General features: G+C 42.1%; 1 protein-coding gene across 15 annotated transcripts in view; it reads right to left on the reverse strand.

The window, feature by feature from the left end:
• ikzf4 (IKAROS family zinc finger 4) overlaps nt 1-20293 on the reverse strand; it is a 171101-nt gene that overhangs the window by 123627 nt on the left and 27181 nt on the right. For 4 of the 15 annotated variants that reach the window (XM_072249048.1, XM_072249032.1, XM_072249031.1 and 1 more), the window contains 2 exons: nt 3129-3185; nt 1733-1855 (listed from right to left, as the gene is read on the reverse strand). The exons of 7 other annotated variants lie outside the window; for them this stretch is intronic. In XM_072249048.1, the coding sequence (XP_072105149.1) occupies nt 1733-1855; nt 3129-3185 (180 nt within the window). Of the gene's footprint in view, nt 1-1732; nt 1885-3128; nt 3186-20293 lie in introns of those variants that run through there. 4 more of the 15 variants (XM_072249042.1, XM_072249036.1, XM_072249035.1 and 1 more) reach the window with 2 other exon arrangements.

Below are 20293 nucleotides of genomic sequence, written 5' to 3' on the forward strand. Positions count from 1 at the left end.
TGTCCAGTATAGGCATTTTGGTAGCAATGACCCATGTTGCCTCGGATGCCAATTGTGTCTTTTGAACTTTCGCAACTGGTGGCCTGTGCTAAATTTAAAAGTAGGTCTCAAAGGTAAATGGTGCAATAATTCACACACCAACCGTTCAAATCTTCTTGCTTCCAAGTTGATTTTCATGTTTTGATTTAAAACAGGAAAGTTCAGCAAGATTACTTGGATGTTTGAGAGAGGCAGCACAAAGAAGCCAACAATCAAGTATACTACTGAAAGACACTTTGATAATGTATGCTTGTTACAGACTCAGATTTGCTTTAAAGCAAACAGCCAAGAATACCACAGGTTTTCAGAGCCAAGTACTGCTCCAATTTATGCACCAAGTTGGATTCAGAATGTGCCTGTTTCACATTGCAGCTGGTATGACTGCTGACATCATGACACTTTTTTTAGTCTATTAGCTCTCATGGACTTTAAATGACCCAGCTCATCTTGTGACTAACTGGTGCACATGCTGCTGTAACACACAGGTAAAATGAACGTGTTCAATACTGCCCTACGGTGAATCTATAAACCATGACATTATCAATAATTTCCTCAATGCTTGCTAGTCAGGTTGTCACTTGAAAACCCTTGGGATTCAGATCTGATCTGCTTAGCCCACATGGACTTCATGGTTGGAAACACAGGAGATCAGAGCACTTACTTGATTTTCCATAATCTGGATTTTGGCATCTGGTAAACATAACACCAGCTTAATGCTGTTCAAAAGAGTCATTAGCTGTGTTGATCAACTCCACATCTCTTCCATTTCACACACGTCTGCTCTTACCCCATCCTCCCGCCACCCTACCTGGGATAGGGTTCCTTTTGTCCTCACCTACCACCCTACCAGTCCCCACATCCAGCACATAATTCTCCACAACTTCCACTATCCCCAACGGGATCCCACCACCAAGCACATCTTCCCGCCCTGCCCTCACTTTCTGCTTTTTGTGACTCCCTTGTCCATTCGTCCCTCCCCACTGATAACCCTCCTGGCACTGATCCCAGCCAGTGCTGCACCTGCCCATATACCTCCTCCCTCACTAACCATTCAGAGCCCCAAACAATCCTTCCAGGTGAAGTGACACTTCACCTGTGAGTCTGTTGGGGTCATATACTATATCCGGTGCTGCCAGTGCACCCTCCTGTATATTGAAGAAACCTGATGTAGATTGGGAGACCGCTTCGCCGAACACCTTCGCTCTGTCCGCCAGAAAAGGCAGGACCTCTCAGTAGCGACCCATTTTAGTTCCACTGCCCATTCCCATATGTCAATCCATGGCCTCCTCTACCGTTGCAATGAGGCCACACTCAGGTTGGAGGAACACCACCTTATATTCTATCTGGGAAAACTTCAATCTGATGGCATGAATATCGATTTCTCAAACTTTCGGTAATGCCCCTCTCCCTTCCCCATCCCCTTTTCCCTCTCTCAGCTTATCTCCTTGCTGCCCATCACCTCCTTCTGGTGCTCCTCCCCCCTTTTTTTTCTTTCATCATCTTCTGTCTTCTCCTATCAGACTCCCCCTTCTCTAGCCCTGTATCTCTTTCACCAATCAACTTGCCAGCTCTTTACTTCATCCCTCCCCCTCCCAGTTTCACCCATCACCTTGTTTCTCCCTCCCCTCCACCCACCTTTTAAATTTTTTCTCCAGTCCCGCCAAAGAGTCTCAGCCTGTAATGTCGACTGTACCTTTTTTCCCCCATAGATACTGCCAGGCCTGCTGAGTTCCTCCAACATTTTGCGTATGTCGTTTGGATCTCCAGCATCTGCAGATTTTCTCTTGTTTGCGTAAATCTCTGCTGGCTTAAGTGCCTTTTTCCAAAAATGAAGGAAGAAATTTTCTAAAATCATTGAGAACAAAATTTGCTTATAAATATAAAAGAATACAAAGGAGTGGATTTGTACTTGTAACTCTCTAAAACTGCTGGTTATCAAACACCACTTAATGATCAAGAAATGCATTCTTTTCCCTTGCTGACAGACTCCACAAGAAAGGCACGCAATCCCTGTCACACCCACCTTATCTCTGCGCATTTTACTGACCAGTTACAGAGCAGAGGTCACTAAGGGTAAAATCTGATCAATTGACCACACATTGACACAAAAGAGGAGGAAAAGAGGAAATTAACAGAAAGTAGAAATGGATGAAAGAATTCAAAATAAATCAAATTCGAAATTTTAACAGAACTGGAGCAAGGATCTGTGATCTACTGTATAATAAAAACAGAAATGCTGGAATAAGCAACACCTCTGGAAAGAGAAATCAGTGTACGTTTCAGATCAAGGACCCTTCCTCAGAACTGGGAAAAGAATGGATGGCGTAGTTTTCAAACTAGAGCAAGGGAGAGAAGTGAGGAACAAGACAAAAGACAATATAGAGATACATTAAGGCAGGACAGTTGATCAAGATGATGAGCAGTCACAGTTGCATGGAACTTCAATTCTCAATCCCACTCACATTTCCACCGCTGCCATACTGAGGACCACTGTAAAATAGAACTTGCCTTTCATCTGTTTAGTCACTTTGCAACCTTCTGGAATGAGCAAAGAAGTTTTCAACTTCAAATTGCTTTCTCGTTGTTTTCCATTTTCACATACATGTCCCTTTCTCATCCCATTTTTTTAAAAAATGCCTTGCTGACAGTCAGTACTCATGCAACCTATCAGCTGAACTGTTTTAACCAAACTCCATAAAGTCTTTTGACTTGCACCTCACTCCTCCACCGAGCTGATTCAAAATTTATAAACTCTCCATTCTTCACAGTTATGAGGAAAGGTTTCTGACCCAAAACATTAACAGTTTTGTCCTTCTACAGATACTGCTTGACTGGTTAAGTTCTGGCAGTTATTTTTGTTTCAGATTCCAGCATCTGTAGTTTTGTTTGTTTTCCGTCTCACCCTTCTAATTAGTCACTGTTTTTGGCATTATTATTGGCAGACAAAGCTCTTGTACAATACAAAGATGAGCTAAATGAAGAGTCAACTTCACCTTTCATGTCAACCACTTTGTTCCCAACTCCTCTACCCCTCACCCCCCAATGAAAAAGTCCCAGCCCAATGAAAAACTTGGATACTGCTCCTGTACCTGGCAAGATTCTTCCAGCATCCAATACAGAAGCAAAGTACTTTGGATGTTAGTTATCTGAAAAAAAAACGGAAATACTTTACAGGTCAGGCAACATCTGTGGAGACACAAAATGAATTAATATTGCAGATCGATGACCCTTCATTTGATCTGACTCAATGTTTGAGTTTTTTTTACTCTTTCCAGAGATGCTACCTGACCTGCCAAGTATTTTCAACATTCTTAAATTTAATTTCTTCTCACACAGGCTGTTTACTTGGACAGAATGCAAAAGACAAAATACACAAGGGCAGCACAACAGTTTGTGCTGCTGCCTCACAACTTCAAGGACCTTGGGTTTGATCTTAGCTGAGTGATGTCAGGGTTGAGTTTTCATGTTCTTCCCATGGCAGAGTAGGCTTCCTCCAGATGCTCCAGTTACTTCCCATATTCCAAAGACAGGTTGATAGGTTAATTGGCCACTGCAAATTACCCCCCTTAGTAGAAATTAACAGCAAAAAGAATCAAAGGGGGATTGGTGGGCATGTGTGAGAGAAAATTGGCTGCAGGGAAATAAGGAAATATAAAAGGGGAAATAAGGAAATATAAAAGGGGAAGAAAATTGGACTATTGGGATTGCTCCTAGGAGCTAGTGTGGACCTGGTGGGCAGAATGGACTCCTTCTGAGTTATTATACATGAATTTGACCAGTGAATTCACTCCAATCCTGTCTCCCTCTCAGCTTACATGCTTGTAAAACCCAATAAATTAATATTACTTAAACCTACCTTTACTTAGGCTCACTCTCTACAATATCAATGATGACTTTGTTTATAAAATACACTGAGCCCTGCTAACATGCAATTTAGTGACTTATTGCAGGTGTACTTTGACATTGATTCACGACAGTGTTGCTCATCCAGCAACAGATGAATTATCACAAGGAAAATTAGAGAAGTTAAAGCACTTTGCACATTTTCCTTTGTGGTGCTTGATGTTGAGACAGAGGAAGGAAGATGGAATCTTAAAACTTCTAGCTGATTGGGAGGCGAGTTTCCAATTAAGAACAGTTTTTTAAAAAATAAAAGCACCCTTACAATCATGTTATGGGTTCAAACTTCATTCTGCAGCAGGAATTATTTAATTCACTACAGGAGTGCTATATTCTTGACACAGTATATTTTAAATGTATAAATCCCATACTATGAGGAATAGAAATCATTCCCTCAACGAGCACCAATAAATCACTTAAGCAATCAAGCAGCCCATCCATACCTTTGCCAATACTTCACTATCCTTCAAGGAGTAGGTCACTTGAAGTATCTTGGATTATTTGAAAGGTCTATTGTGTTACATACATTAGGTTATTTATTCACTTTGACCCCACACAAGTGATAAAAAAGAACACTAATCAGCGATTAGTGTTGTGCGACCAAACTCTGCTTCTAAAACACTTATGATAATATACATTTCTCAAATTTTATACACAAAGTTAGGCAGAATTTTTTTTAAAAAAGCAAAGAAATGTCAGAACTTGAGTAAACAGTTTAGTTCAAATTCAGAGTTATCCCCTACCACACAGTCCTGGTCAGTGTACAAGTCTATCTATGTCAACAGGGATATCACATGTTTTGGAATAACACTGTCCAAATTGAAATTCAGTCTCAGGGACTCAGAGAAACCAACATACCTTCAGATCTCCAGTGGGCTCTGTTCACAAAGTCAAAATATGAGCAGTCAATTTCAGTATATATACACCCAGATTAACGACCAAATTATATTTTACCAATTCACTTTGTTTACATTGATTCTTTATATTCCCTGAACCAGACAAAATTCAATGTAAAATCCTGATCCAAGCACATTCTTTTTTATACTCCAGCTCATCTATCTTCGAAATGAACATTGTTACCAATTTACTGACAAAAGCAAATACATAGCAAGTCTTATTGCTTCTACGTCAATAGTTGTAGATGTTGCCAGCCTGCCTTCATGACCTATTATCCAGTTTTCAACAAATCTATTATATGCTCCTTTATCTCAATACCAGGGCAGAAAGAGAGAACTCAAGCCTCCAAATTTTCACTTGCTATTTGAAGTTACCTGTTCTCTAATTTGGCTTTTACTTGACAGCACTACAGTGATAGGAAATTCTTTGTAATAAGGATGATAGATACAAAACAATAGCTTGGTAGAATGATACAGCCTCTGAAGCACCAAGCAATGCTCACCACACCATGCTTCAATTAGATTACTTTAAATTGTTTTTATTTACAGCAGAGTGCAATGAGCCACAAGAAAAACACTATACCTACCCCACAATTTACTGAGTAATACCTGACACTATGTTAGCTGTGGGTCAATGGGTAAAATTTCTACTTCGAGTCTGAAGGTTTTGGGCTCACATATCAGTCAATAGATCTCAGCACCTAAGTCTAAGTTACTCCAAGTCTGGGAACTAGAAAATTGCTGAGTTAAATCAGAGGTCCTGTCTGCTCTTTTAGACAGTTGCAAAAGACCCTGTAGCACTAAATACAGAACATATTCTCCCAATATCCTACCAAATGTCTTATGTCCTATCTTTAAATGACATCAGTAAAACAGATTAGCTGGTCATTATCACTTTGCTGTTACGTTCTGCAGGAGGTATCTGCCCATTTCTTATAAATTGGATTAGCGAACAGTACAGCACAACAATCCCTTTTGACGCAATATTTTGCAGAACTACAAACGTTTGTAGTTAAACACCAATCAAATGAATCCCTTCTCCTTATGCAATGTCTGTATCCTTTAATTTCTTGTACATTTATGTGCCATTTGAAGAGCCTCTTAAAACTCATACATGTGCTCCACTGTCATATCCGCCACTGTGTAAAAAAGACTTGTTCAGCACATTTCATTTGAATTTACCCCTCTCACCTTGAATGAATGCAACTTGCCAATCAACTTTCCAGCTCTTGGCTCCATCCCTCCCCTTCCTGTCTTCTCCTATCATTTTGGATCTCCCCGTCCCCCTTTCAAATCTCTTACTATCACTTCCTTCAGTTAGTCCTGACGAAGGGTCTCGGCCCGAAACGTTGACTGTACCTCTTCCTAGAGATGCTGCCTGGCCTGCTGCGTTCACCAGCAACTTTGATGTGTGTTGCAATACTTCAGGTGCAGCCTGACTAGAGTGTTATAAAACTACAACATACAGTAATTTTCCAATCTTGAACTCAATGCCCTGTCTAATAAAGGCAAGCATGCCACACACCTTCTTTACCACCCTATCAACCTTTGCAGTGACTTGAACCTCAAGGTCTTTCTGCAAATCAACACTGTTAAAAGTCTTGCCACTAACAGAGTATTGTCCCATTACATTTGACCTCCCAACTGCAACACCTCACATGTGGCTGAAATAAATTCTATCTGACATTTCTCAACACATATTTGAAACTGATCTGCACCTCCCTGTATTCTACTATGCTATCTATACCACCATTGAGACAAGATGGATTGAACTACTGATTCGGAAAAGGCAAAAGGTGTGTTTCATGATACTCTCTGTGGTGCTCCAACGTGACGGTTTTGTTGTTCTCGTGTTCCCTCGACCTTGAACACCCAACGATCAAAGGCAGGCTGTTCAATTTACCAAGAGAGTTCTCCTCTGTGATCCTGACCGCAGTTTACATACCACCATCGGCCAACTGTGATCAGGCTCTTGAGATACTGCACGATGCTGTCTCCAAACAAGAAACAGTACACCCTAACGCATTTCATAATCATAGCTGGGTTTTTCCAATCACATTTGTTTGAAGAAATCCTAGCCCAATTACCATCAGCACATAACCTGCAGCACCAGAGGTCCCAACACACTCAACCACTGCTATACTACAATAAGGAATACCTACTCTCCCATGCCTAGACCACATTTTAGGAAACCTAGTAACTCGGTTGTCCTCCTACCTGCATACAGGCAGAGGCAAAAGAGCAAGGCTCCAGAGATTAAGACAACAAAGGTGGTCACAGGAGGGAGAGGAGCAACTATGGGATTGCTTTGGACTAAGCCATGTTCCAGGACTCTGCATAATAGCACTTGCGTGTGGGACCTAAGACAGGTCCTCTGAAATGATAACACTGAGGAATCTGAAGTTGCTAACCCTCTCACCTCTGGTTTCCCCAATGAGAACTGGTTCATGGATCTCCGGTTTCCTCCTCCTGAAGTCAATAACCAGCTCCTTGTTCTTGTGTAAGAGGTTGTTGTCGTGCACCACTCAGCCAGATTTCCAATCTCCTTCTGACATGCTGATTCATCACCACCTTTGATTCAGCCTGCAACAGTGGTGTCGTCAGCAAACTTAAATATGCCATTGGATTGTGTTTAGCCACGCAGTCATAAGTGTAAACTGAGTGGGGGCGAAGTCAAGCGACATAGCCTCCTACCACTTCACCCGTGAGCTGATTTTCTGAAGATTGTACCTGGACCTCTTGTATCTTTCTTGTCTCCAAACTTCTGACGTGGCCCTCAGCAGATTGTGGATCTCGTGTTTCATCCAGGGCTTCTGGTTGGGGAAGACTCTGATTGATTTTGTGGGGACACACTCGTCTACAACTGTTTTTATAAAGTCTATGACAACCATGGTGTATTCATTCAGATCCACAGATGAGTCCTTGAGCAACTGCAGCAACTCTACTTTCTTAAAAAGTTGCAAAGATTCAGCACAACATCTAAAACTTTGACAAACCTCTATAGATATGTCACGGAGAGTATATTGAGTGGCTGCATCCCCATTGAATGTGTGGGTTTTCCTCAGGTGCTCTGGTTTCTTTCCATGTACCAGGTAGATGAATTGGCCATTGTAAATTGTCCCATGATTAGATTAGGGTTAATCAGGGTAGTGGGGTTGCTGGGGCAGTGTAGCTTAAAAGGTTGGAAGGGCCTACTCCATGCTGTATCAATCAATCTTATTGCTTGCCTCTCTCAATAACCTGCAGCATATCCCATCAGGCCCCAAGGATCAGCAATAGAAAGTCTGAGCAGTTTCAAGCCCCTGGGTGTCAACATCTCTGAGGATTCATCCTGGGTTCAACATACTGATGCAATTATGAAGGCAGCATGACAGCAGCTATATTTCATTAAGAGATTGAGAAGAATTGGCATGTCACAAAAGACACGCAAATTTCTACAGATGTACCATGGAGAGTATTCTAACTGGCTGCATTACTGCAAACACAAGGAAATCTGCAGATGCTGGAAATTCAAGCAATACGTATCAAAGTTGCTGGTGAACGCAGCAGGCCAGGCAGCATCTCTAGGAAGAGGTACAGTCGACGTTTTGGGCCGAGACCCTTCATCCTGACGAAGGGTCTCGGCCCGAAACGTCGACTGTACCTCTTCCTAGAGATGCTGCCTGGCCTGCTGCGTTCACCAGCAACTTTGATGTGCATTGGTTGCATTACTATTTGGTATGGCAGGGCTACTTCACAGGATTGGAAAAAGCTCCAGAAAGTTGTAAACTCAGCCAGCTCTATCATGGGCACTAGCCTCCCCAGCATCCAGGACACCTTCAAAAGGCAATATCTCAAAAGGCGGTACTATTCAGGACCACCACCACCCAGAACATGCCCTCTTCTCATTACTGCCATTAAATAGGTGGTACAAGGGCCTGAAGACACACACTCAACGTTTCAGGAACAGCTTCTTCTCCTCCATCATCAGATTTCTGAATGGACAATAAACCCATCAACACTACCTCCCTATTTTTTCCCTTTTTTTTTGCACTAAAATTTTTTTTATATATATTTCACATTGTAATTTTGAATTATGTATTGCAATGTACTGCTGTCACAAAATAAATTTCATGACATATGCCAGTGAAGTTAAACCTGATTCTGATCTTACCCGGCCTATCATTCTTTACGAGTCTCGATACTACTTCTTACTTTATCTCAAAATGTGCTGACACGGTGGCACACTCTGTATTGTTCTCACAATCTTCTTCATCCATATCCTTGATAAATACTAATGCAATATACTCAATTTGAACATCACCCATGTCCTCTACATCTAAGCACACGTTCCCTCCTTTATCTTTGAGTGGCCCTACCCTCTCCCCAGTTATCCTTTTGGTCTTGAGGGAAATCTAGAATGCCTTTGGGTTCTCTTTAATTCTACTTGCCAAGGACTATCCATGTCCTCTTCTGACTCTCCCAACTCCCTTCTTGAGTTTCTTTATGATCCTCAAGAGCTCCATTTAATTTTAGCTTCCTTTTACTTCTTGACTAAGATCATCCTCTCTAGACATCTAAGGTTCCTTGACATTGCCATACTTATTCTTCTTTCTTACTGGGAAATACCTGACCTGTACTCAGTGCAGTTAGTCTTTAAACACTGTTCATGTCAGATGTAGACTTGCCCTCAGTCACCTTTTTGTAATTACCCCTCCCAAGTTTCTGCTGAATACTCCTGCAATTTGAATTTAGTTCTTTCCCTCAAGGTTCATACTTATCCTCATCTATAGCCACTCACCTATAGCCATTTCAAAATTTAAGTTTTTAAGGTCATAAACTCCTTAAGAACTTAATTACTAGATGTCAAGAAGCCCAATCATCATCAAAAGTGAGATAGAAACACAATTCATCCTCAATAAGCCATTGGCATGTCAGAATTTCTATTTTTTTTTTACTGGACTTAAACCCAACTAGGATTACCCTTCACAAACAAGAGAAAATCTGCAGATGCTGTAAATCTAAACAACACACACACACACAAAATGCTGGGAGAAACTCAGTAGGCCAGGCAGCACCTATGGAAAAGAGTCCTGCAGAAGGGTCTTGGCCTGAAAAGTCAACCATACTCTTTTCCATAGATAAACAACAGGAATTCTGCAGATGCTGGAAATTCAAGCAACACACATCAAAGTTGCTGGTGAACGCAGCAGGCGAGGCAGCATCTCTAGGAAGAGGTACAGTCAACGTTTCAGGCCGAGACCCTTCGTCAGGACTAACTGAAAGAAGAGATAGTAAGAGATTTGAAAGTGGGAGGGGGAGGGGGAGATCCAAAATGATAGGAGAAGACAGGAGGGGGAGGGATGGAGCCAAGAGCTGGACAGTTGATTGGCAAAAGGGATATGAGAGGATCATGGGACAGGAGGCCTAGGGAGAAAGACGGGGGAGGGCAGGGGGGACCCAGAGGATGGGCAAGGGGTATAGTCAGAGGGACAGAGGGAGAAAAAGGAGAGAGAGAGAGAAAGAACGTGTGTATATAAATAAATAACGGATGGGGTACGAGGGGGAGGTGGGGCATTGGCAGAAATTAGAGAAGTCAATGTTCATGCCATCAGGTTGGAGGCTACCCAGACGGAATATAAGGTGTTGTTCCTCCAACCTGAGTGTGGCTTCATCTTTACAGTAGAGGCGGCCGTGGATAGACATGTCAGAATGGGAATGGGACGTGGAATTAAAATGTGTGGCCACTAGGAGATCCTGCTTTCACTGGCAGAGCGTAGGTGCTCAGCAAAGCGGTCTCCCAGTCTGCGTCGGGTCTTGCCAATATATAGAAGGCCACATCGGGAGCACCGGACGCAGTATATCACCCCAGCCGACTCACAGGTGAAGTGTCACCTCACCTGGAAGGACTGTCTGGGGCCCTGAATGGTGGTAAGGGAGGAAGTGTAAGGGCATGTGTAGCACTTGTTCCGCTTACAAGGATAAGTGCCAGGAGGGAGATCAGTGCTTCCCTTCCTCCACCATCAACTCTGCTCTCAAACGCAGCTCCCCTATTTCACATATATCTGCTCTCACTCCATCCTCCCGTCACCCCACTAGGAATAGAGTTCCCCTGGTCCTCACCTACCACCCCACCAGCCTCCAGGTCCAACATATTATTCTCCGTAACTTCCGCCACCTCCAATGGGATCCCACCACTAAGCACATCTTTCCCTCCCCCCTTCTCTCTGCTTTCTGCAGGGATTGCTTCCTACGCGACTCCCTTGTCCATTCGTCCCCCCCATCCCTCCCCACCAATCTCCCTCCTGGCACTTATCCTTGTAAGCGGAATAAGTGCTACACATGCCCTTACACTTCCTCCCTTACCACCATTCAGGGCCCCAGATAGTCCTTCCAGGTGAGGCGACACTTCACCTGTGAGTGGGCTGGGGTGATATACTGCATCCGGTGCCCCCGATGTGGCCTTCTATATATTGGCGAGACCTGACGCAGACTGGGAGATCGTTTTGCTAAACACCTACACTCTGTCCACCAGAGAAAGCAGGATCGCCCAGTGGCCACACATTTTAATTCCACATCCCATTCCCATTCTGATATGCCTATCCACGGCCTCCTCTACTGTAAAGATGAAGCCACACTCAGGTTGGAGGAACAACACCTTATATTCCGTCTGGGTAGCCTCCAACCTGATGGCATGAACACTGACTTCTCTAACTTCCGCTAATGCCCCACCTCCCCTTCGTACCCCATCCGTTATTTATTTATATACATACATTCTCTCTCTCTCTCTCTCTCTCTCCTTTTTCTCCCTCTATCCCTCTGACTATACCCCTTGCCCATCCTCTGGGTTTTCCCCCCTCCCATTTTTCCTTCTCCCTGGGCCTCCTGTCCCATGATCCTCTCATATCCCTTTTGCCAATCATCTGTCCAGCTCTTGGCTCCATCTCTCCCCCTCCTGTCTTCTCCTATCATTTTGGATCTCCCCCTCCCCCTCCCACTTTCAAATCTCTTACTAGCTCTTCCTTCAGTTAGTCCTGACGAAGGGCCTCGGCCTGAAACGTCGACTGCACCTCTTCCTACAGCTGCTGCTTGGCCTGCTGCGTTCACCAGCAACTTTGATGTGTGTTGCTTGAATTTCCAGCATCTGCAGAATTCCTCGTGTTTACTAATGAGTTTCTCCACCATTTTGTATGTTTTGCTTAATGATACCCTTGTAAACAACAACAACTCACACCTCCATCTAATGACCCCATTGCAAATAAATTTACATGGGTATCAGAGGAAAGTACCTTTGAACTAGTACTGCAGAACCCTTCTTTGTCTAATTTGACAACTTCAGAACAGAAAAATTGAAGGACAGAGAAAGATGGGAAAAATGCACCTGCCAATTTTTTTTTTCCATACTTACCTCAAGAACACACATTTTTGTCAAATTAATCAGATTTTCACCTTGAACACTTAGGAGGAGCTACGTGGAGGTGACTGGGTTTAGGTTGTATTTTAAGCTGATGATCCTGTTTTGCAAATAGGAGGCAGTGTCCACAGAAGCAGGCATTATCTGGAACATATCCAGAATCAACTCAGACCCTCAAGGCCCTTTTGTAGCTTATACAAGCTGGAGTTGGCAAAATATCTGTTTGTTCTTTGTGCAGTTTGGACCTTCTGGTAGATAAATCTGTCTTTTAGCCATAAAAGGAACAGCATTACCTTTTCCCCAGATTCAGTTGGGTAGGCTGCTAACACGTCAAGGCTTTGGATACCTACACAGCAAGTCTCTGAAACATGAAGCTAATGAAAGTACAAGGCCAGAAGTCACAAAAGTACAAAGTTGCTAAACGAAAAAATGCTAAGTTGGGGGGTGGGGTGGGAATAGATTGACCAGAGTGTAACTAAGCTCATGTGCTGTCTTTGAGTATCATTTCCTCTAATAAAGCTACCAAAAAAGTGTCAATCTCCAATACCTGCCAAAGAAGTTACTTCAAACATGTTTGAGCAAAACACTTTAAATGTGTATACTTTGTCACTCCTCAAAAAGCAACAATAGTTTTCAAGAATAAGAATTTAAATTCCTCTTATTTTTTAAAAAATTAAACCAGAATAAGCTGCTTCCTGAAATCAATTATTGATTTGACAAAATATTGAGATACTTCAATGTACAGTGCCTTGAAAAAGTATTCTGCCCCTACAGCTGTTTTCATATTTTACTGTCTCATTTTCTAAATTTAATATATATTAAGTAGGATTTTTAAGCTAGCCAATAAAACATTCTGCATCATGTCAAATCAAAAGAAAAACTCTAAAACCTGTCAACAAGTTACTAAAAATTAAAAACCAAAATTGTGAAGCTGAAAAAGTATTCACCCTCTTTGTAATTACGTACTATGCTAAATTTCCTCAGGTGCAATACTATACCAACCTAACCAACTCACTCAATTTGTTAATACAGAAAATTGGAAGATCACCTGCTTTCAATGAATTCATAAGAATAAATACCCTGCTTTCTCAGTATGGTAGATTTTCAACAGACCAAACCAAAGACGAAGCACAAATCTGGGGAAGGGTACAAGACCATCTTAAAGCCACTGAACATACCTCTTAACTCAATGCAGTCCATCGTGAAAAAGTGGAAAAAAGTACCACACTGCCTAGGTCAGGCTGCACTTCTAAACTTCGAATGGCACTTCTAAGAGAGGTTACTGGGATGCCAACAGTCACTCTGAGTGAGCTACAGAAGTCAATGGCTGTAACTGAAGATGAAGTTCATGGCTCTATAATCTCCAAGGCCTTGCACAAAAAGGGTATTTATGGCAGAGTGGCAAGGAAGAAGCCCTGGCTAAAGAAAAAGCCTGTAAAGACTTTGCAATGTGTTAGTTAGAATATAATGTAAAGATGTGGAAGAAGGTTTTGTGGTCTGATGAGACTAAAGTGGAACTTTTTGGCTTAAACACATTAAGTGGTTCATGTTGAGTAAATATGATAGCACGCATCAGCCAGGTAACACCATCCCTACTGTAAAGTATTGTGGAGGTGGTATCATGCTATGGGGATGCTTTTCAGCGGCAGGGACTGGAAATCTGGTCAGGATTGATGGGAAGATGAATGCTTCTAAATACAGAGAGATCCTGGATAAAAACCTACTCGCCTCTGCCTGAAATCTTAAACTGGGGAGGAAGTTCATCTTTCAGCAGGACAACAACCCAAAGCACACTGCCAGAGCACCAATAGAGTGGGTTCAAATGAAGAAGATTGATGTCCTTGAGTGGCCCAGTCACAGACCTGACCTCAAACCGATCAAACATCTCTATCAAGACATCAAGACTGCTGTCCACCATTGTTCCCCAACTAACCTGACACAAATTGAGCAATTTTGCAAGGAGGAATGGCAAATCTTGCCCCATCATGTTGTGCAAAGCCTATAGAGACTTATCCAAAAAGACCACTGGCTGTAATAGCTGCGAGAGGTGTTTCAACCAAGTACTGAGCAAAGGGGGATGAATATTTCTGAACTGCTGATGTTTCAGTTTTTGAATTTTTAGTTTTTGATACTTTACAATTTTCCCTGCATTTTAGGGTCTACTGTGAAAGAAGGAGCACGTGATTCACAAACAAGAATTCTCAGTTAAGTTGTTCAAAATCCCTGGTTGGAATACTCATATACGAACAAAGGGTTGGGGGCTGAATACTTTTACAAGTCACCGTAGAATATAAAATATATCGCACTACACTTAGAAAGCTAGACTGACAAATATGGCAAAAAATTTACTCAGCTACATACACGGGCACCTTCTCGTGTAGCTCCAGCAACTGGTTCTCCCTACAAAATTACTGAAAATAAGTCCTCTTAAATATATTACAAAGAGGTTTAAATGTAGTGTCCTTACATAATGCATTATTTTGTGTTTACTTTAACAAAGACTTGCATTGTTTTAATCAGTTCACTCAATGTATTTAATACCTACGGAGTTCTACTTAACCAAACCATCCCACATTCATTTCAACAAAAGACATCCTAATCCAAGCATAAAAGAATACACAAGTTTCAAATTCAGCATCTTAAAAACAACTAACAAGCAGTTCCACCTCAACACCAAAGTGCATGCAGTGTTAGAAGTCAACTTGAAATTCCCTCCCCTGGCTCCAACTCCATAAAGTATCTGATCACTACTGAGCAACCCAGGATAGAAATCAAGCATATACATCAATATCAGGCATAAAATCTCTTTAGTATTATTCAGATAGTGGTGTAGTACTTTTTACATCTACCTGAGGAACAAACAGGGCCCATTGTACAATGTCATCTGACATGGCTCTTCATGAAGTTGTCTTTCATCAAAAAATAAACCAGAATTAAGACTGAAAGTTCCTCATCTGAAGCAATGTTGATTGTAGTTTAGTAGGTTTGCACAAACAGCCCTATGTTTAATCTTGATGAGCATTGCATTATTTTACATAAACTTGAAGTTCAATATATTTGTGGTTGTCCATATCTGTTCAGTCATATTTTTGAATTTACTTGGCAATGCATTTTGGTTATTTTTTCTACCTCAAATGACTTGTACACTGGGTATTTTAGACTTTACAATAAGTTGGTAATAGCACTTATCATTAACCCCAATTCCCAGAGTTGCTAGTCAGTTACTTCCTTCAACCCACTGCAATTCACATGGTAAAGGTGTTGCCTCTGTACAGTTAGGTAATGCTCAAGCATTTTAGGTGATGGAATGACAATAGGAAGGAACCTCCAGACAATATCATTTCCTTGCCCCTCAAGATCATAGGGATTATGGTTTTGGGAGGTGTTGTCAAAGCAGCCCAAGTTGCCACAGTACATTTTGTAGATGATGTGCACTGCAAGCATGGTGACCCAGTAATAGAGAGATAGAAGTGTCTGATCAATTGGGTGACCATTCCTAACATCACATTTTTTGACTGTTGCTGGAGCCACAATAAGCCAGGCAATTAGTTAGCACATACACCTGTAACAACACAGAGGGGTGACCATTAGAGCCGTCAAGTCCACTCTAACTCCCAGGGAAAAAAATGCCATTAGTACCATTCTCTCTTTATTTCTCCATGCCCCTACAACTTATTATCTCACACATGTCCATCAACTCCAGATTTTTTTTTGCCACTAACCTGCATCAAGAGATCATTTTGAGCATTTTCTGGTTGCCACTCACAGATCCAATCTGCTAATTAAATTTGCTGATGACACCACACTTATTGGCCTAAATCTGAAATAATAATTAGGCAGCCTACAGGGAGTAAGTCATCACCCTGACACAGTGATGTCAAGAAAACAACCTCTCCCTCAACGTCACAAAAACAAAGGAGCTGGTTGTGGGCTACAGGAGGAATGGAGACAGGCTAACCCCTATTGACATCAATAGATCTGGGGTTGAGAGGGTGAACAGCTTTAAGTTCCTCAGCATAAACATCACCAAGGATCTCACGTGGTCTGTACACACCAGCTGTGTGGTGAAAAAGGCACAACAGTGCCTCTTTCACCTTAGACGGTGGAAGAAGTTTGGTATGACCCCCCCACCCCAAATTCGAAGAAGTTTCTATAGGGGCACAATTGAGAGCATCCTGACTGGCTGCATCACTGCCTGGTATGGGAACTGTACTTTCCTCAATCGCAGGACTCTGCAGAGAGTGGTGCAGACAGCCCAGCGCACCTGTAGGTGTGAACTTACCAATATTCAGAATATTTACAAAGAAAGGTGTGTAAAAAGGGCCCAAAGGATCATTGGAGACCTTAATCACCCCAACCACAAACTGTTCCAGCTACTACCATTGGGGAAACAGTACCACAGCATAAAAGCCAGGACCAACAGGCTCCAGGACAGCTTCTTCCACCAGGCCGTCAGACTGCTTAATTCATGCTGGCGCAACTGTATCTCTATGTTATATTGACTATCCTGTTGAAATAAAATGAATTGGCACATGACAAGCTTCTGCAACAGTGGGGACCTCAAGAGGTAGGAACGAATCAGGCACTTGGTTGATCCGGCTTAAGATTTCTGTGAACGCTTGAAGTGTTCTCTTTGGCACACATGCTGGACTCTAAAATGGGAATGCTTTTTTTTTTAAACACTCTTGCCTCAAACCATTTAATTGTCTAAACTACACTCAGTAGCCACTTTATTAGGTATTTCCTGTACCTAATAAAGAGACCAATGAGTATACATTTGTGGTCTTCTGCTGCTGTACCCCATCCACTTCAAGATTCAACGTGTCGTGCATTCAGAGATGCTCTTCTGCACACCACCGTTGCAACACGTGGTTATTTGAGCTACTGTCATCTTCCTGTCAGCTTGAACCAGTTTGGCCATTCTCCTCTGACCTCACTCATTAACAAGGCATTTTTGGCCACAAAACTGCCGCTCACTGGATGATTTTTTTTTTGTTTTTCGCACCATTGTCTGTAAACTCTAGAGACTGTTGTGCGGAAAAATCCCAGGAGATAAGCAGTTTCTGAGATACTCAAAACACCCCATACGGCACCTGCTACAGGAAGTACAGGGCTCAGAAGCATCTAGGAAGGCACGGATCAATGCTGCTCAGTAGACCATGAACTTTGTGCCATATCTGAGGTCTCGACCCCTTTCCTCAATTGACTAAAGATGGTTCAGGTACATTTTCAGCATCAATATCTGCCTTCCCCAAGCTGGCACCTGAGATATTAGATGTAATTCATAATTTTCAGGATCTTGCCATGAATCTTTATATAAGAAAGCAGTGTTGCAAAGCCAGAGGAGGTTGGTAGAGGATTTTGCCTTGCAGGTGTTGAGTGTAAAACATAGTTTACCGTGCAGTGGATTATGGTTAATTGGGGCAAGGGTTAATTAGGGCAGCCTTTTATCTGGGACAACTCTTAAAGAACAAAAACTCAATCGAGAAGATAGCTGGGATCCCCTTCGTTTATTGGGACATTATGCTGCTTACTTTGGGCAGGTGACTGTTGCCAGTTTCTAACGGAAAATGAAACTTCACTACTTCAACAATTTAGGAATTATAAAGGTACTGTATTGACAATCATCTTGAATGTTATAATGAAAAAGAAGATTTGGAGGATGGAATTGTTGAAAGCATTGTTTGAAGGCAGTCCATTATCTGCACTAGGTGTCTGTGTTGATTTTGTTCGTTTACAGTCAATCAAAAGAACATGGCAGCATGCACTGGATGAATTCCTCCATGGGTAATTATTGGAAATATACAGTTTTATAGTACTATAAAGGTATTGGTAGTGTTCTAATTTTCTTTGTATTTCATTTAAATTGTTACTCAGTTAAATGGTAGTTTATCTTTTTTAATACTTAACTATTTCCATGAAACTTTGGCTAACTGGGGCAACCGCTTAACTGGGCCAAAATGCACCGGTCCCAGTGTTTCCCAATTAACTGGAATCCATTGTATTTGCATCACTGAGGTTCTCTCTCCTGCTCACACAAACACAGGCCAGTAGACTTTAAATATAACCAAAGTGCACTACAAGGGACATATACATCTGGCAACTGTTCTGAGTATTTTCTCCTTCCTCAAAAGGTGAGATGATAATTCACCTCATACATATTTATTGGACATTAATTGGTGGAAAGTGGTTGCTGTGCTGCTCAAAAAGCAATGCCCTGTCCTTTGACTTGTTCAACAATATTCACAGTACAGGTTTCCCCCGCCATCTGAAGGTACAGTGTTCCTATGAAACGGCTCATATGCCAGAATGTTGAAGAAGCAATTACCATTTATTTATATGGGAAAAATTTGTGAGCGTTCGCAGACCCAAAAATAACCTACCAAATCATGCCAAATAATACATAAAACCTAAAATAACAGTAACATATAGTAAAAGCAAGAATGATATGATAAATACACAGCCTATATAAAGTAGAAATACTTTTCTACAATCACTGCTGAACTGTTCTCCGTAACGAAAATCTCACGCAAGCGCTCTCGGCAGAAAATCTCACATAAGTGCTCTCGGCAGAAACACTCTGTCCAGTAACCTTTAAGCTATGAAGCTGCCAAATCATACCAAATAACGCATAAAAATACACAGCCTATATAAAGTAGAAATAATGTATGTACAGTATAGTATCACTTTCCGGAATTAGGAAGACAGCGCCGAGCACACTGATGATGGTGTGTTAGGCTGAATCGTCAGAGGCTGGGGTGGTGCAGTGGCCTCCACCCTCCGGGCCGCGAAGCATGCAGTGGTGCAGCGGTAGCCGGGATGCACCCAGCACATCTTTAAGCAAAAAGCCAAAATAAACAAACTAATTAATTAGGTGCCACCCCACACGTAATTAATTAGCTTGTTTATTTCCACTTTTTTCTTAAAGATGTGCTGGGTGCGTCCCGGCTACCGCTGCATTCTCCGCAGCAATGTATTGGTCCACGGCCCGGGGGTTGGGGTGGTGGGACACTGGGGTGTCATCTCATCATCATCCGTTTCCATCACAAAAGAAGATGACCTTCCTGCCATGTCTGCCTGCCTCGATGTCGAAGGTCGAGGTTTGTCGTCTGCTGTGTCTGATGTGGAAGGCTTGAAAAACGACAGTATGCTTGACTGCTAGCCTCGCACATTTTTCTATCATCTCATGGAGTTGCTTCACGTCCAGTTCCTGGACGACTTCACTTTCGGTCCATTCGCTACTACATTCGGTTTCGATTGTTATCCTTTCCTCTTCCAATTGCATCAGCTCTTCATCTATCAGTTCTTGGTCATGGGATGCCAAAACCTCTTCAACATCATCTTCGTCAACTTACACAAGCCAAACTCACTTTGTCCTTGCTTCGCTCACCACGATCGAAATGCTTAATTATGTCTAGTTTTACGTTAAGTGTAACACCCTTACAAGCTCCTTTAGGCTTTTCCGATACCGTAGAACTCATCTTGCTAACGGCTGCTCACAGGCACGTGTTTCAGTAATGCTGGTGAGCTTGCAGTTCCGGGGGAGGAGCGGCTGCTCGGGATGCGCGCTGCCTTTTATCGCGCACGGACTTTTTTCGTAACAGTGAAAACACCTCTGTTAGCGAAAACCGGTAACTAATGTAGGTCTTTCATAACAGTGAGGTTTCATAAAGCGAACGTTCAAAAAGCAAGGGACACCTGTATTATAGCAAGCATTGTGATTTAAATAGCAACAAACTACTCATTTTCTAGATAGTCATACAAATTACAAGCCTGATCACATTCCTTTCAGACCTTAGGTTAGAAAATATACTCACAAAAATGAGAATTCTTGTAAGTTAGTCTAAAATCTCTCTGCTGCATCAAGGAGTTGCTGCAATTTGAAATGTAAAAGCCCATGGGAACCACGATAGAATGACAAATTGAATCCAAAACTGCCTCAGTGGTAGGAAGCAAACAATAATTGACAGGTGTTTTGTGACTGGAAGGGGCTCTACAAGAATCAGGACACAGTGCCTTGATTTTTGTAATCTATATTAATATGATTTAGACCCAAATGTAGAGA

Source organism: Mobula birostris, chromosome X (genome assembly GCF_030028105.1).
Source record: "Mobula birostris isolate sMobBir1 chromosome X, sMobBir1.hap1, whole genome shotgun sequence".
In the NCBI taxonomy this organism is placed as follows: Eukaryota; Metazoa; Chordata; class Chondrichthyes; order Myliobatiformes; family Myliobatidae; genus Mobula; species Mobula birostris.